Source organism: Nerophis ophidion, linkage group LG08 (genome assembly GCF_033978795.1).
Source record: "Nerophis ophidion isolate RoL-2023_Sa linkage group LG08, RoL_Noph_v1.0, whole genome shotgun sequence".
Lineage (NCBI taxonomy): Eukaryota > Metazoa > Chordata > Actinopteri > Syngnathiformes > Syngnathidae > Nerophis > Nerophis ophidion.
In genome coordinates, this window is record NC_084618.1 from 1,220,639 (window position 1) to 1,247,581 (window position 26,943).

Genomic DNA, 26,943 nt, shown 5'->3' on the forward strand with positions numbered 1-26,943 from the left:
TACCCACCTGCTCCCAGTGCCACCCACACTGCTTTAAATGGAACTTAGATATTGGGTTTCACTATGTAAAGCGCTTTAAGTCACTAGAGAAAAAGTGCTATATAAATTTAATGCACTTCACTATCTATATATATATATATTTGTGTATATATATATGTATGTATGTATGTATATATATGAATGTATATACATACATATGTATGTATGTATGTGTATGTGTATATATATGTATATATATATACATATATATGTATATATATATATACATATGTATGTATATATATATGTATATATATATATATACATATGTATGTATATATATACATATGTATGTATATATATATATATATGTATATATATATATATACATATGTATGTATATATATACATATGTATGTATATATATATATATATGTATATATATACATATGTATGTATATATATATATATATGTATATATTGGCAAGAATGAATATTAGGGCAGCTTGTTTTTGTTTTTTTCAAGGCGGTACACATACCGATAACGTCATTCTTCCATATACGTATTTTGCAATAATAATTTAGTAACGAATCTTCTGTCCTGTCTGAAATATATGTTTATATAATGAGGTACCAGATCAGCATGTGTCACTCAGGTAGCGTGGCCGAGCGGTCTAAGGCGCTGGATTAAGGCTCCAGTCTCTCCGGAGGCGTGGGTTCGAATCCCACCGCTGCCAACAGCCTTTTGATGACAAAATCCACGACAAAATAGTTCACATCTGATTATGTTTTCCTCGCTTTGCATTGTGGGAGAAGTGCCCTTTTTCCCACGTGTGTGTGTGCTTGTGCACGTGAGAGAGTGGACGTGTGTGTGTGTGCACGTGAGAGAGTGGACGTGTGTGTGCGTGAGTGCGTGTACGTGTGAGAGAGTGGACGCGTGTGTGTGTGTGTCTGTGTCTGTGCGTGTATGTGTGTGCGTGTGCGCGCACGTGTGTGGGTGCGCGTGTGTTTGTTTATGTATAAGTGCGTGTGTGTACATTTGTGTGTGTGAGAGTGGACTTGTGTCTGTGTGTGTATATGTGTGTGCGTGTATAAGTGTTTGTATGTGTGTGCGTGTGTGTGCACGCGTGTATATAAGTGTGTGTGTTTGTATATATGTTGTGTTTGTATATATGTTTGTGCGTGTGTGTTTGTGTGTGTATATGTGTGTGCGTGTATATGTGTGTGTATGTGCGTGCGTGTATATGCGTGCGTGTATATATGTTTGTGTGCGTGTATATGTGTGTGTTTATGTATATGTTTGGGTTTATGTATATGTTTGTGTGTGTATATGTGTCCGGTGTGCACGCGTGTGTGTGTGTTTGTGTGTTTATATATGTGTGTGTGTTTGTATATATGTGTGTGTGTGTGTGTGTGTATATGTGTGTGCGTGTGCGCACACTTTTGTGTGTGCGTGTGAGTGTGTTTGTGTGTGTATATGTGTGTGTGTGTTTGTGTGTATATGTGTGTTTGTATATATGTATATGTGTCCGGTGTGCACGCGTGTGTGTGTGTTTGTGTGTTTATGTATATGTTTGTGCGTGTATATGTGTGTGTGTGTGTGTTTGTATATATGTTTGTGTGTTTGTGTGTAAATGTGTATGTATGTTTGTGCGCGCACGTGTCAGTGTATATGTGTGTGTGTTTGTATATATGTTTGTGTGTGTATTTGTGTGTGTATATGCGTGCGTGTGCACGCACGTGCGTGTATATATGTGTGTGTGTTTGTATATATGTTTGTGTGTGTGTATATGTGTGTGTTTATGTATATGTTTGTGTGTGTATATGTGTGTGCATGTATATGTGTCCGGTGTGCACGTGTGTGTGTGTGTTTGTGTGTTTATATATGTGTGTGTGTTTGTATATATGTATGTGTGTGTGTTTATGTATATGGTTGTGTGTGTATATGTGTGTGCGTGTATATGTGTGTGTATGTGTGTGTGTGTGCGCACACTTTTGTGTGTGCGTGTGAGTGTGTTTGTGTGTGTACATGTGTGTGCATGTTTATATGTGTGTATGTGCGTGTGTGTGTGTGTTTGTGTGTATATGTGTGTTTGTATATGTGTTTGTTTGTGTGTGTGTGTGCGTGTATATATATGTGCGTGTATAAGTGTGTGTATATGTGTGCGCGCACATGTGTGTGTGTGTTTGTGTGTATATGTGTGTTTGTATATATGTTTGTGTGTGTGTGTGTGTGCGTGTATATATATGTGCGTGTATAAGTGTGTGTATATGTGTGCACGCACATGTGTGTTTGTGTTTGTGTGTGTATACGTGTGTGTTTGTATATATGTTTGTGTGTGTGTATATGTCTGTGTGTGTTTATGTATATGTTTGTGTGTGTGTGTATATGTGTGTGTTTATGTATATGTTTGTGTGTGTGTGTATATGTGTGTGCATGTATACGCGTGTTTATAAGTGTGCGTGTTTGTTTATATGTGTGTGCGTCTGTGCGTGGTAATGTGTGTGCGTGCGCGCGCACGAGTGTGTGTGTGCGTGTATACGTGTGTGCGTGAGTGTGCGCGTGCGCAGCATGGCAGTCCTCACTTCTTGTCTCCCCTGCTAGCCTCACTCCTCCTGCACTTTGCCGGGACTGCGGACAGGACGATGACTTAGTGACCAGCACATCTCGTCAGCGCGCCCAGGTGACGTCCTCTCCCGGCCCGGTGACGCCGGGACCAACACGCGGTGTCCGCCTGGCTGTGTGACTTCTAGCCGGCATGTGTCTCACAGCTAGCTGGCTAATGCTAAAGTTGCTAGCAGGCGAGCACTGGGGTGTCGGCTAACTTTGTCTTTTTATACAAACATGTCAGTTATTACTTTTATCTTCCACAGTCGCTCATTTATCGTGTGATATTTCTACATTATTTGCGGCATTAGCCGAGATAAACGCAGGCCTGAGACAGTTTGATGTGTTCGGCTAACTTGCTAATCAAGCTAAAGCTACTCAAAAAAAAAAAAAATGTTCGAAAAGCGTCAAAATAAACTTCGACTAACGCCTGACAGCGTTAATAAGTGTTGACAACATTTGATTAAAACGCCTTTATATTTTTGGGTGACTCATGGCAAGTTGCTCGGTCTTGCATCACCTGTTTTACATCATTGTAATGATCCATCCATTTCTACCGCTTATTATTCCCTTTTGGGGTCGGGGTGCCTATATTCGCTACAATCAGGCGGAAGGCGGGGTACACCCTGGACAAGTCGCCACCTCATCGCAGGGCCAACACAGACAACATTCACACACTAGGGACCATTTAGTGTTGCCAATCAACCTATCCCCAGGTGCATGTCTTTGGAGGTGGGAGGGGCCTATCCCCAGGTGCATGTCTTTGGAGGTGGGAGTGGCCTATCCCCAGGTGCATGTCTTTGGAGGTGGGAGGGGCCTATCCCCAGGTGCATGTCTTTGGAGGTGGGAGTGGCCTATCCCCAGGTGCATGTCTTTGGAGGTGGGAGGGGCCTATCCCCAGGTGCATGTCTTTGGAGGTGGGAGTGGCCTATCCCCAGGTGCATGTCTTTGGAGGTGGGAGGGGCCTATCCCCAGGTGCATGTCTTTGGAAGTGGGAGGAAGCCGGAGTACCCGGAGGGAACCCACGCAGTCCCGGGGAGAACATGCAAACTCCACACAGAAAGATCCCGAGCCCGGGATTGAACCCTGACTACTCAGGACTTTCGTATTGTGAGGCAGACACACTAACCCCTCTGCCACTATGAAGCCTGTCATTGTAATGAGTTATGTTCATAATCATACAAACCCTGTTTGCACATAAGTTGGGAAATTGTGTTAGATGTAAATATAAACAGAATACAATGATTTGCAAATCCTTTTCAAGCCATATTCAGTTGAATATGCTACAAAGACAACATATTTCATGTTCAAACTCATAAACTTTTTTTTTTTTTTTTGCAAATAATAATTAACTTAGAATTTCATGGCTGCAACACGTACCAAAGTAGTTGGGAAAGGGCATGTTCACCACTGTGTTACATCACCTTTTCTTTTAACAACACTCAATAAACATTTGGGAACTGAGGAAACTAATTGTTGAAGCTTTGAAAGTGGAATTCTTTCCCATTCTTGTTTTATGTAGAGCTTCAGTCCTTCAACAGTCCGGGGTCTCCGCTGTCCTATTTTACGCTTCATAATGCACCACACATTTTCCATGGGAGACAGGTGTGGGCTGCAGGCGGGCCAGGAAAGTACCGGCACTCTTTTTTTACGAAGCCACGCTATTGTAACACATGCTGAATGTGGCTTGGCATTGTCTTGCTGAAATAAGCAGGGGCATCCATGAAAAAGACGGCGCTTAGATGGCAGCATATGTTGTTCCAAAACCTGTATGTACCTTTCAGCATTAATGGTGCCTTCACAGATGTGTAAGTTACCCATGCCTTGGGGACTAATGCACCCCCATACCATCACACATGCTGGCTTTTACACTTTGCGTCCATAACAGTCTGGATGGTTCACTTCTCTTTTTGTCCAGATGACACGATGTTGAATAATTCCAAAAACAATTTGAAATGTTGACTCGTGAGACCACAGAACACTTTTCCACTTTGCATCAGTCCATCTTAGATGATCTCGGGGCCAGAGAAGCAAGCGGCGTTTCTGGATGTTGTTGATAAATGGCTTTCGCTTTGCATAGTAGAGCTTTACCCTGCACTTACAGATGTAGCGACCAACTGTATTTAGTGACAGTGGTTTTCTGAAGTGTTCCTGAGCCCATGCGGTGATATCCTTTAGAGATTGATGTTGGTTTTTAATAAGTCTGAGGGATCAAAGGCCAAGGTTGGTTTCCGGCCATGCCGCTTACGTGGAGTGATTTCTCCAGATTCTCTGAACCTTTTGATGATATTATGGAGCGTAGATGTTGAAATCCCTAAATTTCTTGCAATGTCACTTTGAGAAAGGTTGTTCTTAAACTGTTTGACTATTTGCTCACACAGTTGTGGACAAAGGGGTGTACCTCGCCCCATCCTTTCTTGTGAAAGACTGGGAAGCTGTTTTTATAGCCAATCATGGCACCCACCTGTTACCAATTAGCCTGCACACCTGTGGGATGTTCCAAATAAGTGTTTGATGAGCATTCCTCAACTTTATCAGTATTTATTGCCACCTTTCCCAACTTCTTTGTCACGTGTTGCTGGCATCAAATTCTAAAGTTAATGATTATTTGCAAAATAAAAGTTGTATCAGTTTGAACATGAAATATGTTGTCTTTGTAGCATATTCAACTGAATATGGCTTGAAAAGGATTTGCAAATCATTGTATTCTGTTTATATTTACATCTAACACAATTTCCCAACTCATATGGAAACAGGGTTTGTAGTTATGTTCATAATAATAGCATAAAAAAAGGGAGTAAACTTCAAAATTCTTCAAATAAATTTAATTTTAATGAACACAAAAACATGGAGCACACTTACACATTTTATTTAAAAGCAAGAACATTTGAAAATGTTATTTGTTTGGATAGTATCCATCCATCCATCCATCTACTTCTGCTTATCCAAGGTTGGGGGCAGCAGCCTAAGCAGGGAAGCCCAGACTTCCCTCTCCCCAGCCACTTGGTCCAGCTCCTCCCGGGGGATCCCGAGGCGTTCCCAGGCCAGCCGGGAGACATAGTCTTCCCAACGTGTCCTGGGTCTTCCCCGTGGCCTCCTACCGGTTGGACGTGCCCGAAACATCTCCCTAGGGAGGCGCTCGGGTGGCATCCTGACCAGATGCCCAAACCACCAGCGGCTTTACTTTGAGTTCCTCCCGGATGGCAGAGCTTCTCACCCTATCTCTAAGGGAGAGACCCAAACTCATTTGGGCCGCTTGTACCCGTGATCTTATCCTTTAGGTCACAACCCAAAGCTCATGACCATAGGTGAGGATGGGAACGTAGATCGACCGGTAAATTGAGAGCTTTGCCTTCCGGCTCAGCTCCTTCTTCACCACAACGGATCGGATTGTTTTGATAGTATTTTACATAAAGTCAAAAAATAAAATGATCTACAAATAGCAGTGTTCAGAATCAGACTACCTTTACTGTCATTGTATGGAAACAAGGAAATTGAACATCAATCCAGCTCAGTGCTTTTAAAACAACCTACATAAAATAGTCTTAGACTTAGACAAACTTTAATGATCCACAAGGGAAATTGTTCCACACAGTAGCTCAGTTACAATGATGGAAAGTGTAAGGATGGAAAGGACAATAGACTAAATATAGCGATGTAAAATATAACATATGTATGTAATATTTACATAATATATGTACAGTATATTATTTATATAGATATATAAAATGCTGTGGCTATATCATATATACAGTAAATAACAATTATTATGTACAATGTGACAGTATATGTGACAGATGTCAACAAACAATGATAAAAACCTTTCAAATTTAAAAACATAATAAAATGTTAAAAACATATTGCACGGCCAGAAAGTGGCCACACAAAAATATTAGTGTTGACATCTTTCTTTACAAATTCAAAAATGAAGTGTATAAAAACCAAGGGATTCTTGAAGATTCAGTTTGCCTAATATTTTACGTAAAGTGAAGAAATGAAATTATAAAAAAAATAGCAGTGTTGGCATCTTGCTTTACAAATTCAAAAATGAACTGTTTAAAAATGAGGTGGCGACTTGTCCAGGGTGTACACCGCCTTCCGCCCGATTGCGCCCCCCGGAACCCCAAAAGGGAATAAGTGGCATTATTGCATTTCTTTCCACAGTTTATGAACTTACATTCATATTTTGTTGAAGTATTATTCAGTAAATATATTTATAAAGGATTTTTGAATTGTTGCTATTTTTAGAATGTTTAAAAAATCTCACGTCCCCCTTGGCATACCTTCAAGTACCCCCGTTTGAGAACCACTGCATTAGTGTACCAAAGACAATAAGTGTCGTGTTGTGCAGAAGTCAGGTTACTACACAGCAAATATAATAATTTCACCTTTTTTGTTAAGTATATGTTCATTCATAGTTGTGATGCCTATCTACAATGTAAATAGGCATGAAAATAAAGAGAACACATTGAATGAGGCGAAGGCATGTCCAAACTTTAGGCCTGTACTGTACTTACAATGTGTACATTTTGAACTGTACTTTGAAAAGCTGCCTGTTTTGTTGATTAAAGGTGGAATTCTGCTGCTACTTCTCCTTTATCGCCAAAATATGGCGAGCGGGGATGACGACGACCCCATTATAGAGGAGGTATGTGTTTCTCATTTCAACTATAGACTCTTGATGATCTTTGTTCTCCAACCCCCACTTAGATTGACGTGTACCTGGCCAAAAGCCTGGCTGAAAAGCTGTATCTATTCCAGGTGGGTGTGTAGTCAATGCTTAAAGCCTTTTGTGTCGCTATCAGCTTGTTTGTTGTGTTCTCATGGCGCAGTACCCCGTGCGACCGTCCACTATGACGTACAACAACGTGGAACATCTATCTGCTAAGATCAAGCCCAAACAACAAAGGGTGAGGAGACAGTTGATATATTTAAAGTTGATTCAAAATAAGTCTAATTGAATGATTTTTTTGTTTGTTTGTGGCCTCCAGGTGGAGTTGCAGATGGCCATGGACAGCAACAGCCCAAACTACTGTCGCAGTAAGGGCGAGCAAATAGCGCTCAACGTGGACGGCACCACCTACGAAGAAAACAACACGTATTCAACGTACGTCCTCTCTTTTCAACACAAAATGTAGCTTTACACTGATGGCTGCTGGTCTTTCGTGCAGGAAAATGATGGACAAGCAGACGTTCTCGTCCATCCAGGCCACCACCAACACATCCAGATACGCCGCCGCTGTGTTCCGGAAAGGTCTCCACTTTTTCACCCAGCTATTGCACTCAAATTTTGGGCTAACTCTTGTCGGAACGAGGACGGGGATTAGATGATGCAGGGTTTTGTCGCGGTGCATCGCCACTGCAAAGTAAAAGCCACCCCACACTAATAAAGAGTTTGTTTTTTTTAGCGTGAAAATTAATCAAAATAATACATTGTATGAACTGATATACCATATTTTCCGGACTATAAAGCGCACCGTTATCTAAAAAGAAAAAAATATTATTCATATAGAGATATCCGATAAAAATGCAAATGCATTTTGTTTATTAGATTTATTTATTTATTTATTTATGTTTTTCCTGTCCAGCTTCTAAAGCAAATCATATAGTTGTTCAGATTTACTTTACAAAAGAGAAGTGTAGGATACTTCGCTTGTTGCCTTATTTGAATTTGACTTTATTAAAAGTATTTATATTATCATTTGGTGCAGCCGGGCCAAAGCAGGAGGGGATAGGAAGAGGAAAAAAAGGAAGACAGAGGGGGAAATTGTGGGGATAAGAGGGGGATTTGACAGAGACAAAAACGACAACAGCAAATACAACAACAACAACAACAATAGATAACACCAGCACATACAATATGTACAAATATGATCGCAAATAAGCAGTTAGTGAAATAAATAATATTTATTTTTATTTATTTATAACTTGCTTTAAAGGCCTACTGAAATGAGGTTTTCTTATTCAAATGGGGATAGCAGCTCCATTCTATGTGTCATACTTCATAATTTCGCGATATTGCCATATTTTTGTTGAAAGGATTTAGTAGAGAACATCCACGATAAAGTTCGCAACTTTTGGTGCTGATAAAAAAGCCTTGCCTGTACCGGAAGTAGCAGACGATGTGCGCGTGACATCACGGGTTGTGGAGCTCCTCACATCTGAACATTGTTTACAATCATGGCCACCAGCAGCGAGAGCGATTCGGACCGAGAAAGCGACGATTTCCCCATTAATTTGAGCGAGGATGAAAGATTCGTGGATGAGGAAAGTGAGAGTGAAGGACTAGAAAGAAAAAAAAAAGACTATGCAGTGGGAGCGATTCAGATGTTATTAGACACATTTACTAGAATAATTCTGGAAAATCCCTTATCTGCTTATTGTGTTACTACTGTTTTAGTGAGATTATATGGTTGTACCTGTACAACCTGAAGGTAGGCCCCGCACCTTTCTTCAGCACCTAGGCGACGGGTGGTGGCCATGCCCATCTCTGCCCTACGCAAGGGACCCTCTTCGAAACACGATTTTTCGAAATGATCGCTGCATAATACACTGTACTTTGTGTGTGTGGTCCAATCCAACCGTGTTCGCTTGACCGCTCTGTTCCATAGTAAAGCTTCACCGTCATCTTTCGGGAATGTAAACAATGTAACACCGGCTGTGTTTGTGTTGCTAAAGGCGGCCGCAATACACGGCTTCCCATCTACAGCTTTCTTCTTTGATGTCTCCATTATTCATTAAACAAATTGCAAAAGATTCAGCAACACAGAAGTCCAGAATACTGTGTGATTATGCGATAAAAACGGACGACTTATAGCTGGGAACGGTGCTGGAACAAAATGTCCTCTACAATGCGTGACGTCACGCGCACGCGTCATCATACCGCGATGTTTCAGCAGGATACTTCGGTGCTAAATTTAAAATTGCAACTTAGTAAACTAACCCGGTCGTATTGTCATGTGTTGCAATGTTAATATTTCATCATTGATATATAAACTATCAGACTGCGTGGTCGCTAGTAGTGGCTTTCAGTAGGCCTTTAAAATCATAAATCAAGAGGACAAGCAGATATTTGACTATTTCTTTTTATCTCACAAAAATTGTTTTGCAAGACAGTATTTAACAATATAATTGGCATTATCGGATTGTATTAAAGTTTAAAATATGCATTTTTTTTGCGGCGGTATAGTTTAGGTGGTAGAATGGCCGTGCCAGCAATTTGAGGGTCCCAGGTTCGTTCCCCGCTTCCGCCATCCTAGTCACTGCCGTTGTGTCCTTGGGCAAGACACTATACCCATCAGCTCCCAGTGCCACCCACACTGCTTTAAATGTAACTTAGATATTGGGTTTCACTATGTAAATATAATTCACTTCCCTTCACTTCACTTCAGAAGACAGAACAGGGCTTGAACTTCCGGTTCAAATCTTTAAACCGCAGGAAACACTGGAGGTGTTCACCCAGAAACTCCTGCAGTGAACAAACTCGTCCAAAAGATGGCGCCTAAAGTGCAAACAATATAACCTTTTCAGTGTCTTTGCAAGTGTTTTATGAGAACTTGTGTTATGAATAATAAAATGTTGATGCCACAAAAACTATAATAGTTGGACAAAAATAGATGTAGGAGCCTAAATAATGTTGAAGTTAATTTACATTTTATGTTCAGCCAAAATGGGACTATTTACTTTATTTAAGTAATATGAAATTGTATATATTGCATGCTTAGAATAATTATGAGGTACACTTTATTTGTAATTATTACATTTGTCTGAATAATTTGATGACATACTATTTAATACTGCTTTAAGAAAGGCTTTGTGGCCACATGCGTGGACAACACCTTTTAGCTCTTATTTTCAAAATTGTGTACAGTACTGAATTGGGGTCTTATGGCCACTTATGTGGACACTTGTACTGCCATCTTGTGGTGTCAGAAGAGTGTAACATACAATGGAATTTCAATCAATCAATTGACAATGGAATTTGGGGGAAAAAAGTGTAAAAATAGGAATTAGCATGTCACTAAACATGAAGTACACGTTTGTGTACTTACGGACTAAGTACATCATATCAAAAGATGATTCTTAGTTTTTATTCTAATTAGGGTCCAATAAGCCCAAATAGCAAATAGAAATAAAAAAAGCATGTAAACAAACAGCTTGGGCCATAAGAGGTTAATAGAGTCAAGATTACGTAACGATTTAATTGCATATATGGCGGAAGCATCTGTGTGGTAATATGGTTTGGACACAATGTATTATGGGTAATGGCAGTCAGGTAGGGTGGAATCAAGCCCCACTGAGTTTTGACCTTACTCTTATTCTTTCTTACTGTAACACACTCGCTTTATTTTGCCATTCATTTTCTCCTACATCGTTATTGTTTGACGCTTATTGAGTGATGAAGTTGACGAGCAGTATAGCTCAGTTTGTAGAGTGGCCGTGCCAGCAACTTGAGGGTCCCAGGTTCAATCCCTGCTTCCGCCATCGTAGTCACTGCCGTTGTGTCCTTGGGCAAGACACTTGACCCACCTGCTCCCAGTGCCACCCACACTGCTTTAAATGTAACTTAGATATTGGCTTTCACTATGTAAAGTGCTTTGGAGTCACTAGAGAAAAAGCGCCATATAAATATAATTTATTCACTGTACTTCACAAGTAAACAACACAAAAGGAAGAGGAGCGTCTGGAGATTTGTTTGTTGTTGCCACAGCAAGCAGGAGCGGGAGAAAGTAGAGGAGCGTCAAGCGAAGACTTCATTAGGAAACTACAATAGATGACACCGCTAGTCAGAAAATTTATTTTGGAATAACTTACAAATCGTAACAGCTTCAATGAGATTTTTTTACGTCACAAACATAGCACCAAGGAATGGCAGTGTTATTTTAATATTTTTTATTTTATTTTATTTTATTTTATTTTTTTTACTGATTTTTAACAAAATATGTTTAAAGGCCGACTGAAATGAGATGTTCTTATTTAAACGGGGAGAGCAGGTCCATTCTATGTGTCATACTTCATCATTTTGCGATATTGTCATATTTTTGCTGAAAGGATTTAGTAGAGAACATCCACGATAAAGTTCGCAACTTTTGGTCGCTAATAAAAAAGCCTTGCCTTTACCGGAAGTATGTGCGCGTGACGTCACGAGTTGCAGGGTTCCACACATATTCCCATTATTTATAATGGGAGCCAGCAGCGGTATGAGCAATTCAGACCGAGAAAGCGACAATTTCCCCATTAATTTGAACGAGGATGAAAGATTCGTGAATTAGGATATTGATAGTGAAGGACTACAAAAAAAAAAAAAAAAAGTGACGGCTCCGGGCGGCGGCAGTGTGAGCGTTTCAGATGTAATTAGACACATTTACGAGGATAATTCTGGAATATCCCTTATCTGCTTATTGTTTTAATAGTGTTTTAGTGAGATTGTAAAGACATACCTCGAGGTCGGATGGCTGCGGTGAACATGCAGTGTCTCAGAGAAAAGCCGAGGAGCCAAGCTCACAGCTGCCTTTTTTGACAGCTGCTGCAGGATGACGAATAATCCAATGATGTCCCCGGTAAGATAGATATCACAATTTTCCCATCCAAAAACATGCTGGTCGACGTAGAGAAAACATGTTTGCTTGACCGCTCTGCTTCACAACAAACAAAGAAACACTGGCTGTGTCTCGGTGCTAAAGACAGCTGCAATCCACCGCTTTCCACCAACAGCATTCTTCTTTATAGTGTCCATTATTAAATGAACAAATTGCAAAAGATTCAGCAACACAGATGTCCAAATTACTGTGTAATTATGCGATTAAAGCAGATGACTTTTAGCCGCTAGTGGTGCTGGGCTAATATTTCCTTACAGTCCGTGACGTCACGCGCGTGCGTCGTCATTCCGCACCGTTTGCAACAAGAAACTCCCGGGAAATTTAAAATTGCAATGTAGTAAACTAAAAAGGCCGTATTGGCATGTGTTGCAATGTTAATATTTCATCATTGATATATAAACTATCAGACTGCGTGGTCGCTAGTAGTGGCTTTCAGTAGGCCTTTATTTTTGATAGGTCAAATACATTGTGTGCAATGTTTGATGTGCATGTTTCATTTTTAATGTTTATTTCTGGTCTTTTTTTTCTATTATTTTATTTATTCAAGCCAACAAAGCAATACCATAACAACGCAATCCAATTCCAAAACCAGACCCGACCCAGCAACACTCAGAACAGCAAAAATAAATTGAGCGGGCACACAAACACGTCACAGAACAATCCAATATCCAATTTTAATATTTGTAACGATGGAAGAAACTATCTTACCACAGGTTAAAAAATGGCCATGTTTTAGCATAGTAAACTTAACAACCCAAGAAAAACTTAGGATCTGATTTTGTAATCAATGTAAAAAGTATTCTGCTATTCTAATTGCGATCTGTGTGCTGATGTGGGACACAGGTGAGCTTCACGTGACACCCCTGACAGGAATCCTGCAGATGAGGCCCAGCTTTGGCTACCTGGACAAGGCTGACAACAAAACCAGAGAGCGCGAGGCGGCCAATGAAGGTGACCCCTTCTGGGTTTGTTTTTTCCCCCTCCTTCTATTCCAACATTTTGCTTGTGATCTATCTGAGCTCTGTGCCGTCCTCAGGCGGAGACTCCTCCCAGGACGAAGCCGAAGAAGAGGCCAAGACCATTTCGGTGAAATGCTCGTCCACGCGTACAAAAACGCGTCATCACGCGACGTCTTGTCTCACTCCGTCCCTATTTGCCCGCCCCCAGGTGAGGTTTGCTCGTCCCGAGTCGGAGCAGGCGCGGCAGAAGAGGATCCAATCGTACGAGTTCATCCAGAAGAAGCATGCGGAGGAGCCCTGGATTCACCTGCAGTACCACGGCGTGATGGTATAGACACATTTACTGAAGTACTAATAATCATACTTGCCAACCTTCAGACCTCCCAATTTGGGAGATGGGGGTATTGGGGGTGTGGTTGCTGGGTTGGGGTGCAGGCAGCATACCCCTTCCCCTTTGAGCTGTCCTGGATGAAATTAAATTCTTTTTTCCAATCATTTTGGAACTTGCAAGCGTGCCGTATTTTTCGGACTATAAGTCGCAGTTGTTTTCATAGTTTGGCGACTTGGGTGCGACTTATACTCAGAAGCGACTTATGTGTGAAATCAACACATTATCGTAAAATATCAAATAATATTAATTAGCTCAGTGGTTCTCAACCTTTTTTCAGTCATGTACCCCCTGTGAATGTTTTTTTAATTCAAGTACCCCCTAATCAGAGCAAAGCATTTTTGGTTGGAAAAAGAGATAAAGAAGTAAAATACAGCACTATGTCATCAGTTTCTGATTTATTAAATTGTATAACAGTGCAAAATATTGCTCATTTGTAGTGGTCTTTCTTGAACTATTTGGAAAAAAGATATAGAAATAACTAAAAACGTGTTGAAAAATAAACCAGTGATTCAATTATAAAGATTTCTACACATCCACTTAAAGTGTTGTCTTTGGGGATTGTAATAGAGATCCATCTGGATTCATCAACTTACTTCTAAACATTTCTTCACAAAAAAAATTCATTTTAACATCAATATTTATGGAACATGTCCACAAAAAAAATCTGTCAACACTGAATATTGCATTGTTGCATTTCTTTTCAAAGTTTATGAACTTACATTCATATTTTGTTGAAGTATTATTCAATAAATATATTTATAAAGGATTTTTGAATTGTTGCTATTTTAAGAATATTTTTAAAAAATCTCCTCAAGTACCCCCAGGGGTACGCGTACCCCCATTTGAGAACCACTGATTTAGCTCATTCACGTAAGAGACTAGACGTATAAGATTTCATGGGATTTATGGATTAGGAGTGAGAGATAGTTTGGTAAAGGTATAGCATGTTCTATATGTTATAGTTATTTGAATGACTCTTACCATAATATGTTAGGTTAACATAGCAGTTGCTTATTTATGCCTCATATAACCTACACTTATTCAGCCTGTTGTTCACTATTCTTTGATTTTGAATTGCCTTTCAAATGTCTATTCTTGGTGTTGGGTTTTATCAAATAAATGTCCCCCCAAAAAATGCGACTTATATATGTTTTTTTCCTTCTTTATTATGCATTTTCGGCAGGTGCGACTTATACTCCGAAAAATACAGTATTTCTTGCTCTTACTTGTCATCGCCATGTCTCTTCTTCGTTCTTCTGCTTCGTCTCCTTCTTGTGTGTGCAGTTGTGCACTGCGCTCCAAAAGCCGTAGATGTTGTACATAGGTTTCCGCTAGCGGCGATTACCTTTACCCATAATCCTTCGTGGCAGCCGCCATCTTGTGTGTCAAAACTTTGTTTACTCGTCTGCGGCAGTTTTCTAAATATTTTTCCACACTTTTGCAGCAACAATGACGTCCACTTCGGAAAATTTGAAAGAAGTTGTAAAAGTTCCCTACAGACAGTTGCTAGATGGGGTTTGCAAAGCCAGGTATTTACAGAAATTGAGGGATATTGGCGATAAAGATCCGTATGAGATGGGAATGCACGAATGGACTACGGACTTGAAATGTTATCCTGATATAACTTACCCCGACATCGTCAACTATTTGGTGAACAATGTTAGTGCCTACACTCTGGATGAGCTCAAGGGTTACAAGTCGCTCGAAGCGTACAATTACTTTGTTTGTGGATGGGTACAGGAAATGAAACTGGCTACAATGGAAGATAAATGTGTGCTCATCGCCGGTGTTCGTCACTCTCAGAGATCAACTGATCTGTGTTTGGTGCCATGGGTCATATCAGAGAAGACGGGTCGTGTTTTATCAGGACACTGTACGTGTATGGCAGGCATTGGCGAAATATCTTTCTGCATTGTTGTTTACCATTGAAGCGAGCGTCAAGATGCGGGACAACACCACAGTCACAAAGGAAAATTCTTACTGGCTACTTCCATCTGCAGTCAAGAAAGTTGGGTACAAGACCATACAGGACATTAACTTCACATCCGCCAAGACAATGAAGAGAAAGCTCGACAAGGCAATCGTATCTGGAGATACACCGGCACCATTAAAACAGAGGAAACTACCGGAGGTACAGAAGGGGACACAAGATGAACTGTCACACTTCTACAGAGAATTAAAATCCAAATGAAAAATTAAGCCTGTCTTATTTTCTCAGATTCCAGGATATGCTAAAGACTATTGTCCAGAAGCACTTGATAAAAAGTACCCAAAAGTATTTTCAGAACTATATGATTGTAACTATGCAACTGCTGGCAAGGAAACTGTACTGACCAGGAGTAATGAAGTGTTTAAAACCTGAACAGTGACAGAACAAGAAGCAAACAATGGAGGCGAGTGTTTGTTTTGACACACAAGATGGCGGACGTGGGAATTGTGGGACGGTTGTGACGTCATCGGAAACCCATGTATTGTAGCGTCCCGGAATAGTTAGTGCTGCAAGGGGTTCTGGGTATTTGTTCGGTTGTGTTTATGTTGTGTTACGGTGCGGATGTTCGCCTGAAATGTGTTTGTCATTCTTGTTTGGTGTGGGTTCACAGTGTGGCGCATATTTGTAACAGTGTTAAAGTTGTTTATACGGCCACCCTCAGTGTGACCTGTATGGCTGTTGACCAAGTATGCCTTGTGTGAGTGTGCTTGAAATTAACGTTAACATTAAACCAGTTAAAAGATCTGACAACGTGTCAGCATTTCTTGACATCTTCGAGTAAAGATCATTGTTGAACCCTTCAAACACTACATTATTATGTGACTGGGCCGGCCCGCTGTTTATATTGAGGAAAATCGGGAGGGTTGGCAAGTATGGTAGTAATACTTACGCTTGTAACAACCATGACGTTTCCGCCAGGATGGGCGCTCGGAACACGAAAAGCAGTATTTGTTCTGCCAACGTATGGATTCTTCCGAAAACTCAGAACTGGTTAAAACTCCTAAGTGAGTCCATTTTCCATGGGGTCTATTGTGGTGGTCTGGGACGTGTACTGACTTGTGTGTGCTCCCCCTGCAGGGAGTATCTGTCAATGCTCATGCCTCCTCTAACAGAGGAAAAAGTGTAAGTGTTTCTTTTTATTCCTCACAATTCTCGTCCCCCATGTTTTTTTCATTTAAGAGAATCTTGATGTTCATCTTTCTGTACGCCAGTGTAAAGCCTGTAGGCCCCAGCAATGTTCTCTCCATGGCCCAACTGCGCACTCTGCCGCTGGGAGAGCAAATCAAGACGCTGATGAAGAACGGTAGGATAATACACCTTTTTTTGAAAGTCTTTTCAACAGTCATAGGTTTTAAAGGTGCCACAAAGTGTTTTGGAAGTGTGTTGTCCAAAGTTTAGCCTTGAAGGCTGGAAGACAGTTCAAAAGAGCTTCTTTTAAGCCTGACTAAGAAGACAGGATTGTGTTTGTCTGTAGCTTTAATGATTTGTGTTTGTCATACAAGAATGTTTCAGAGAACTGCTACATATACCCTGTCATTCTGCATCAGCTTCATAGATGCCATATATGTGTATGTATATGTGTGTGTGTATATATATATATATATATATATATATATATATATGTATGTATGTATGTATGTATGTATGTGTGTATATTATACTATATATATGTATGTATATTATACTATATATATGTATGTATATTATACTATATATTAGGGATGTATGATAATATCGGACTGCCGATGTTATTGGTCGATAAATGCTTTAAAATGTAATATTGGAAATTATCGGTATCGGTTTCAAAAATTAAAATGTATGACTTTTTAAAACACTGCCACAGCGGCCATAGGGAGTAGTACAAAGTGCCAATAAACCTTAAAGCAGGGGTGTCAAACTCAAATACAAAGTGGGCCAAAATTCTAAACTGAACAAAGCTGCGGGCCAAAGTTGAACAATTTAACCTTTTAATAGGGACCCAAACAAGTTTTGCATTGAATATTGAACAAGCAAGGCTTACATAACTGTATAGTGACATGCAAAATGGAGGTTTGTTGGTAGCGCGGGTGTATATTGTAGTGTCCCGAAAGAGTTAGTGCTGCAAGGGGTTCTAGGTATTTGTTCTGTTGTGTTGATGTTGTGTTACAGTGCAGATGTTCTCCCGAAATGGTTGGTGTGGGTTGACAGTGTGGTGCATATTTGTAAACCTGTACAAGTTGTTTATAAGGCCACCCTCAGTGTGACCTATATGACTGTTGACTAAGTATGCCTTGCATTCACGTGTGTGTGTGTGTGTGTGTGTAGAATCCGCATATATTACATGACTGGGCCGGCACGCTGATTGTATGGCGGAAAAGCGGACATGACAACAGGTTGTAGATGACGCTAAAAGCAGTACCTTTAAGGCATGCCGCCGATATTGTTGTCCGAGTGGAAATCGGGAGAAATTCGGGATAATGGTTGTCCCGGTAGATTTTAGGGGGGGGGGGCACATTCGGGAGTCTCCTGGGAAAATCGTGAGGGTTGGCAAGTATTAGAATTAGTGGTGAATGCACCGCCGCTGTATGCGTGTGGTTCAGCAGCTGCACGGCCGCAGAGAGAACGGCGCTCCAGAGAGTCATAAAGACCGCCCAGAAGTTAATCGGATGCCCCCTCCCCCCACTGGCTGACCTGTACAGCTCCCGCTGTCTCAGGAAAGCACAGAGCATCCTGAAAGACCCATTCCACCCCGGGCACAGCCACCTGGAACTGCTACCCTCAGGCAGACGCTACAGGGTGCTAAAAGCGAGCACCAATAGACTAAAAAATAGCTTTTACCCAAGAGCCATAGTAGCACTAAACAGGCACTGAGTGTCCATATGTCCATCATGTCCTCATGTGTAATGTTTAAATGTTTTTCTATTTTTTTGGACTACAATGTGAAATAATGTTTTATGTATGTATACATAGATACATCTGTCATCTCTATCTTTTTTTTTTTAATTTATTTTATATTTATTTATTTTTTTTAATTTATACTACCATATTGTATATGCACCTTAGGAGGAGTTGCTCCAATTTCGTTGTTCTTTGAACCTGTTCATTGCAATAATGACAATAAAACTCTATTCTATTCTATTCTATTCTATAATATCGGCGGGCCAGCTTTAATGTTAATTTAATATTGTCTCAAGGGCCAAAATAAATTACATGGCGGGCCAAATTTGGCCCGCAGGCCAGAGTTTGACACCCATGCCTTAAAGGCACAAAGGCACTGCGGCTTTTCACACACGTGAATGCAAGGCATACTTTGTCAACAGCCATACAGGTCACACTGAAGGTGGTTGTAAAAACAACTTTAACACTGTTACAAATATGCACCACACTGTGAACCCACACCAAACAAGAATGACAAACACATATCGGGAGAACATCCACAGCGTAACACAACATAAACACAACAGAACAAATACCCAGAATCCCTTGCAGCACTATCTCTTCCGGGACGCTACAATATACACCCCCGCTAGTACCAACAACCCCGCCCACCTCCGCATCCTCATGTTCTCTTTGACCGAGCATGTCCCAAATTCCAAGCTGCTGTTTTGAGGCATGTTAAAAAAAAATGCACTTTCTGACTTCAATAATAAAAATGGCAGTGCCATGTAGGCATTTTTTTCCATACCTTGAGTGGATTTATGTTGGAAAACCTTGTTATATTGTTTAATGCATTCAGCGGGGCATCACAACAAAATGAGGCATAATAATGTGTTACTTCCATGACTGTATATATTGGTATCGGTTGATATCGGAATCGGTAATTAAGAGTTGGACAACATCAGAATATCGGACATCTCTACTGTATATATATTATACTGTATATACACTATGGGCCAAAAGTTTGGACACATCTTCTCATTCAATGCGTTTTCTTAATTTTCATGACTATTTAAATTGTAGATTGTCACTGAAAACTGAATGAACACGTTGAGTTATGTACTTAACAAAGTTGAAATAACTGAAAACATGTTTCATATATTGGTTTCTTCAAAATAGCCACCTTTTGCTCTGATTACTGCTTTGCACACTCTTGATGAGCTTCAAGTGGTAGTCACCTGAAATGGTTTTCACTTCACAGGTGTCAGAGTTTTGATGCCTTCAGTGACAATCAACAAGGATCAATAGTTTTGAAAATAAAGAAAACGCTTTGAAATCAGAAGGTGTGTCCCAAACTTTTGACCTGTATTGTATATTCCATACATCTCATACAAGGACACAACTTGAAGTGAGACAGGAGGACACAAATGTTAGCAACACTAGCACAGCTATGTGAACGACGTGCTAATATGACATTCACTTTTTAAAGTCACTTTTCAGCCTTCATAAAATATTTTCATAACTTTTCGTAAGATACATCGACAGTTGAAAGACACCTCTGTCGTGGCCTAAAGCAGGGGTCACCAACCTTTTTGAAAGCAAGAGCTACTTCTTGGCTACTGATTCATGCCAAGGGCTACCAGTTTGATACACACTTCAATAAATTGCCAGAAATAACCAATTTGCTCAATTTACCTTTAATAAATAAATCTATATATATAAAAAAAATGGGTATTTCTGTCTGTCATTCCGTCTTACATTTTTTTTCCTTTTTACGGAAGTTTTTTCTGTAGGGAATAAATGATGACAAAAACACTTAATTGAACGGTTTAAAAGAGGAGAAAACACGATAAAAATGAAAATTAAATTTTGAAACATGTATTATCTTCAATTTCGACTCTTTAAAATTCAACCGAAAAATATGAAAAGAAAAACTAGGTAATTCAAATCTTTTTGAAAAAATTAAAAAAATAATTTATGGAATTTTTCCTGACTAAGATTAATTTTAGAATTTTGATGACATGTTTCAAATAGGTTAAAATCCAATCTGCACTTTGTTAGAATATATAACAAATTGGACCAAGCTATATTTCTAACAAAGACAAATCATTATTTCTTCTAGATTTTCCAGAACAAACATTTTAAAAGAAATTCAAAAGACTTTGAAATAAGATTTAAATTTGATTTACAGATTTTCTAGATCTGCCAGAATAATTTTTGGGAATTTTAATCATAATAAGTTTGAAGAAATATTTCACAAATATTCTTCGTCGAAAAAACAGAAGCTAAAATGAAGAATTTAATTAAAATATATTTATTTTTCTTTACAATTAAAAAAAAATTCTTGAACATTGATTTAAATTGTTAGGAAAGAAGAGAAATGAATTTAAAAGGTAAAAAGGTATATGTGTTTAAAAATCCTAAAATCATTTTTAAGGTTGTATTTTTTCCCTAAAATTGTCTTTCTGAAAGTTATAAGAAGCAAAGTAAAAAAATAATTTATTCAAACAAGTGAAGACCAGGTCTTTGAAATATTTTCTTGGATTTTCAAATTCTATTTGAGTTTTGTCTCTCTTAGAGTTAAAAATGTCAAGCAAAGTGAGACCAGCTTGCTAGTAAATAAATACAATTTAAAAAATAGAGGCAGCTCACTGGTAAGTGCTGCTATTTGAGCTATTTTTAGAACAGGCCAGCGGGCGACTCATCTGGTCCTTACGGGCGACCTGGTGCCCACGGGCACCGCGTTGGTGACCCCTGGTCTAAAGGGATCTGTAACACTCTCACTGTCACTTAGCAACTTTACGGAGGGTGGCAACTACAAATACGCTGACTTGCTTTATGCCATACGTCACTCCCCATTCATTGATAAGACGGAAGTCGAGGCGAACGCCTACGTGCATTTACTGCTATCATGATAGAAGCTGCAAAACAACCAAAGAAATGAAAAGTTTTGCCTGAGGAGACAAAAATAAAAGAAAGAGAGGCTACCCGGGTAAAAGGACAGTCGAAGGGTCAACATTGTCCCGACTTTCACTCGCTGGCTTGAGCTCAAAGACGAGGAGGGAGATTCAATCGATGCTGCCTAGTCTCTGTTTCTGCTTTACTACTAAGTGGCTTTTGATGCTCAAATGGAAATGATAATGCCAATGATAATCGGAAATTTGGGTAGTAGGAACAATAAGACACCAGCTTGATCTATTCATGAAAAATAAGGTTAGTAGGTTCAATGAAACTTTTTCATTTCCTATACTGATACTAGAGTTGAGTATTGATACAATATCTGCACAAATTATAGTATATACATTTGTTTTATTTATTATGATTTATTATTATTATTATTTATTATGTGGTTTGTAGACTTGGAGAAGGCATTGGACCGTGTCCCTCGGGAAGTCCTGTGGGGAGTGCTCAGAGAGTATGGGGTATGGGAATGTCTGATTGTGGCGGTCCACTCCCTGTATGATCAGTGTCAGAACATAGTCCACTCCCTGTATGATCAGTGTCAGAGCTTGGTCCGCATTGCCGGCAGTAAGTCGGACACATTTCCAGTGAGGGTTGGACTCCGCCAAGGCTGTCCTTTGTCACCCATTCTGTTCAGAACTTTTATGGACAGAATTTCTAGGCGCAGTCAAGGTGTTGAGGGGATCCGGTTTGGTGACCGCAGGATTAGGTCTCTGCTTTTTGCAGATGATGTGGTCCTGATGGCTTCATCTGACCGGGATCTTCAGCTCTCACTGGATCGGTTCGCAACCGAGTGTGAAGCGACCGGGAGGAGAATCAGCACCTCCAAGTCCGAGTCCATGCTTCTTGCCCGGAAAAGGGCGTAGTGCCATCTCCGGGTTGGGGAGGAGACCCTGCCCCAAGTGGAGGAGTTCAAGTAGCTTGGAGTCTTGTTCACGAGGGAGGGAAGAGTGGAGTTTGAGATCGACAGGTGGATCGGTGCGGCGTCTTCAGTAATGCGGACGCTGTTGCGATCTGTTGTGGTGAAGAAGGAGCTGAGCCGGAAGGCAAAGCTCTCAATTTACCGGTCAATCTACGTTCTCATCTTCCAGATTGGTCATGAATTTTGGATTATGACCGAAAGGACACAAGATCACGGGTACAAGCGGCCGAAATGAGTTTCCTCCGCCGGGTGGTGGGTCTCTCCCTTAGAGATAGGGTGAGAAGCTCTGCCATCCGGGAGGAACTCAAAGTAAAGCCGCTGCTCCTCCACATGGAGAGGAGCCAGATGAGGTGGTTCAGGCATCTGGTCAGGATGCCACCCGAACGCCTCCCTAGGGAGGTGTTTAGGACACGTCCAGCCGGTAGGAGGCCACGGGCAAGACCCAGGACACGTTGGGAAGACTATGTCTCCCAGCTGGCCTGGGAACGCCTCGGGATCCCCCGGGAAGAGCTAGACGAAGTGGCTGACGAGAGGGAAGTCTGGGCTTCCCTGCTTAGGCTGCTGCACCCTGGACCTGACCTCGTATAAGCGGAAGTAGATGGATAGATATTTATTATGTTGTGGTGTGGATTGTCAGAAAATGTTTGATCAAGTGAAATTACTCAGCGAACAATGATAGGCAATTGCTTTGTCGGCATAGAAAGTTGCAACATTACCTGAAGGTAATTCGGCTGAGTCCTCTCCAGTGCCTCTGCGGGCAGCCCAGGTGCCGTTACATGGCAGCGTTGGATTTAATGTGAATCGGTGCCCAATAGGACCGGCGGGTTTCGGAGATGGATTTTTCTCACATTTAGTTCTCGTATAAATACCCAAAGTACACACATTACTGTTAGAACATCATTCAAAAGTAACTTGCCTAACATCTGTAATCGGTGACCTGCAGTTCCCATGTGCACCACTAGGGAGCCACAGAACATCTTGTAATGTCAGGCTGCCTTCTGCTTGTTCCACTTTAGTAGTGTGGCATGAATGGTGTAATGAGAGCTATGTCATACAATGGTGTCATCTTCTCGGTCTGCAGTCAAAGTGATTCCTTTTGCCAACCTGATGGGGCTGCTGGCGTCGGGTACAGACTCCACCTCGGTGCTGCGCTGCATCCAGCAGGTGGCGCTGCTGGTTCAGGGCAACTGGGTAGTCAAAAGGTGAGAGCTGGAGCTTACCTAACATCGTCACAAGGATGGTGAGGAGTTTAATCCTTTGTTTGCTTTCCCTCAGTGACGTTCTGTACCCCAAAAACACATTCAGTCCTCACAGCGGCGTCCCGGCTGAGGTTCTGTGTCGAGGCCGCGACTTTGTGGTGAGCAGGTGACGTTGTAATGATTTGACGGACATACTTGATGTGTTTGACCTTTTTTTCCCCTCTTGTCAGATGTGGCGCTTCACACGGGAGCGTTCTTTGATGAGGAAGGAGGTGGCGGCCATCATCAAAGTAACATCAGAGCACAAACATTACACCCGGGGTGTTCAAACTTTTTTCATTGTGGGCCGCTCAATGGAAAATCAAAGCATGTGGGGGCCATTTTGATACTTTTTATTTTTTTAAACCAATACGGTATTTATTGTAACCATTATGGCTCCCTTCAATTTCAGTGGATCATTAAGGTCCCAAAGACCCAAAAGGGTCTCAGTCATTATTTTTTTTAAAAATAAGTCATATGTGAATTTTTTTTTCACTTTCAATGCTTGAATATCGATGGATCCACTTTAGATCTATCGGTTGCCATAACGTTTTTTTTTGCTTTTTTTTGGTTTTATGCCCTATTTTAAAACAAAACAAAACTTTTCTAGCAAAAAGACAAAATATGTGCTGTTTTCCCCCAAAAGGTGTGTGTGTGTGCGTGTGTGTGTGTATATATATTTATATATTAGGGGTGTGGGAATAAATCAATTCGAATTTGAATCGCGATTCTCACGTTGTGTGATTCAGAATCGATTATCATTTTGTTTTTAAATCGATTTTTTTTGTTGTTGATTTAAAACATTTTTTATTTATTTTTTTTTTTTTTTTAATCAATCCAACAAAACTATACACAGCAATACCATAACAATGCAATCCAATTCCAAAAGCAAAGCTGAGCCAGCAACACTCAGAACTGCAATAAACAGAACAATTGAGAGGAGACACAAACACCACACAGAACAAACTAAAAGTAGTGAAACAAAAATGAATATTATCAACAACAGTATCAATATTAGTTTTAATTTCAGCATAGCAGTGATTAAAAATCCCTCATTGACATTATCATTAGACATTTATAAAAATAAAAAGAACAAAAGTGTCACAGTGGCTTACACTTGCATGGCATCTCATAAGCTGGACAACACACTGTGTCCAATGTTTTCACAAAGATAAAATAAGTCATATTTTTGGTTCGTTTAATAGTTAAAACAAATTTACATTATTGCAATCAGTTGATAAAACATTGTCCTTTACAATTATAAAAGCTTTTTTTTTATTTTTTAAATCTACTACTCTGCTAGCATGTCAGCAGACTGGGGTAGATCCTGCTGAAATCTATGTATTGAATGAATACACAATACTTTTGAATCGGAAAAATATTGTTTTTGAATCGAGAATCGAATTGAATCGAAAAAATCGATATTATCGAATCGTGATCCCAAAAATCGATATTGAATCGAATCGTGGGACACCCAAAGATTCGCAGCCCTAATATATATATATATATATATATATATATATATATATATATATATATATATATATATATATATATATATATATATATATATATATATATATATATATATATATATATATATACACGTGTGTGTGAATGTGTATATATATATATATATATGTATGTATGTATGTATGTATGTATGTATGTGTGTGTGTATATATATATATATTATCTCAAAAGTAATCTTGTTATGAGTTATTTACCTATTTAAAGTACCAGTGGAGTGAAAAAACAAGTTGCCTCTATATTGACGCTATTATCATATATATCTGATTTATGACAGCAAAAGACTTCTAAAGTAGGGTAAATGAATATGTTAAAAAAAATCGTATCGATCCCAGGGAGATTCTGGAGCCCTTTTGAGAGTGAGCAAGTCATGTGATCCGTGATATAGCAGGAGTAACCACGGATGCCTTCCCCATCAACAACAACAACGCTAATCCAGAGCCAACAATGATTACTTTGGGAACAATTATGTTTCAGAACCTTCTATTTTTGAGCCCGAACACAAGGAGGATGAGAAATAAATTTTAGAAGCGTAGTGCAAAACAAATGCAGCTTTATTATGACACTATAGCATCAGCAGCATTGTTAGGTGCGAAACTTACAAACTAACCATAATAAAAGAGAATAAACCAACAATGTAATATTTCCGCTCTTGATAGGATGCCGACCGACGGGACGCTCACATAATCCCGTTTAGATGAAGAATTAATCACAATCCTCAAAAAGGGTTAAAAAAAAAAGTTGCCGCAACAAGCGTCTTTTTGTGTCTCCATACTTAATTACGGTTTCAAATGAATAAAAAAGTCAAGCATAATGATTGTGAATGATAAACAGCATATCTCTTTGTTTGCATGTTTTTGGCCCACAGAATTTATGGCAGTTCGTGATGTTTAGACGATATTTTAATTTACGTTGCGGATTGTAAATACAATTGGATATGGTTTAATGGATACAATAAAACACAAATAAGCATATAAAGTCAACTTGTTTTGTCGCTTGACTGCTAATTTAGGACTTCAGTAAGTTCACATCACATATTACTTTAGGGGAAAATATGGCATAGTTTGTGTTTTTTAGCCATAAAAAGAGGCTTTTCTTTGAAATATAAGGCACAAAACAAAATCAATGTTTTTATGGCAACGGATAGATCTGAAGTTGAAATATATAGATATTGATTGATTGAGAAGTTTATTAACACCTCAAAGAATTGAATTCATGTAATGCTTTAAAAATGCAAATGAATGGGACAAAAACCCTAAAGGCTCGTGTCCATTAAATGTTCATCACATTCAATAATAAAAGATATATAACCTGTAACGTGTATATACAAAATTACGTTAAAAAAAATAAATAAATGACATGACAGTATACATGTCAGGTGATTTGAAAAACAATACCAAAAAAAGGGGGGGGTATTTACATGACTATGCACATTTTGACTCCCAAGAGTGTGCAAAACAGAATGAGAAAGTGTATATACACTCTAACCACATTTAAACCTGTTTGATGCTTGGGAAAGTTGTTGAGGATCATTTTTGGTTCAGACCAGGTAGAGGTTGAGCTGAGCCATGATTTCATGGCAGCTTTAATATTTAGTTGAGAATTTGGAATTCTAAGGTCTGTTGGTAGTGGATTCCACTATGTGGTTTAGTTTAGTCTTTATTTGAAGGGACAATGCACAGAAACATTAAGCTCAAAGACGGAACATTTTCTGTACCAGATTATAGCTACAGTAAATAGCTAATTTCCAGTCCCTGGCTACCTAAAGTAAAGGGATACAAAAATCATGCAACAAAATTATGACAATAAAATCATACTATAGCATGTAATCAAATGAAGAAAAGTCATAAAATGCCCTTTCATTGACACATCCTTAATATACAATACAACCAGACCTCATTTACATCACA

General features: G+C 39.7%; 1 protein-coding gene and 1 non-coding gene across 2 annotated transcripts in view; both read left to right on the top strand.

Annotated features, from left to right (window-relative positions):
* The first annotated feature begins 634 nt into the window (after positions 1 to 634).
* trnal-aag (transfer RNA leucine (anticodon AAG)) lies at positions 635 to 716 on the top strand. The gene has a single exon. It is a non-coding gene; the product is annotated as a tRNA-Leu (tRNA).
* Positions 717 to 2,485: 1,769 nt separating this feature from the next.
* Positions 2,486 to 26,943, top strand: part of LOC133557174 (DNA-directed RNA polymerase III subunit RPC5-like) — a 30,793-nt gene continuing 6,335 nt past the window's right edge. Inside the window, exons 1-15 of the mRNA XM_061907426.1 lie at positions 2,486 to 2,663; positions 7,159 to 7,235; positions 7,298 to 7,348; positions 7,420 to 7,497; positions 7,579 to 7,694; positions 7,759 to 7,841; positions 13,030 to 13,137; positions 13,223 to 13,272; positions 13,354 to 13,473; positions 16,445 to 16,530; positions 16,604 to 16,648; positions 16,738 to 16,829; positions 23,347 to 23,467; positions 23,541 to 23,622; positions 23,695 to 23,754. Coding sequence (XP_061763410.1) covers positions 7,197 to 7,235; positions 7,298 to 7,348; positions 7,420 to 7,497; positions 7,579 to 7,694; positions 7,759 to 7,841; positions 13,030 to 13,137; positions 13,223 to 13,272; positions 13,354 to 13,473; positions 16,445 to 16,530; positions 16,604 to 16,648; positions 16,738 to 16,829; positions 23,347 to 23,467; positions 23,541 to 23,622; positions 23,695 to 23,754 — 1,131 coding nt within the window. The 5' untranslated portion in view covers positions 2,486 to 2,663; positions 7,159 to 7,196. The remainder of the gene's footprint in view (positions 2,664 to 7,158; positions 7,236 to 7,297; positions 7,349 to 7,419; positions 7,498 to 7,578; positions 7,695 to 7,758; positions 7,842 to 13,029; positions 13,138 to 13,222; positions 13,273 to 13,353; positions 13,474 to 16,444; positions 16,531 to 16,603; positions 16,649 to 16,737; positions 16,830 to 23,346; positions 23,468 to 23,540; positions 23,623 to 23,694; positions 23,755 to 26,943) is intronic.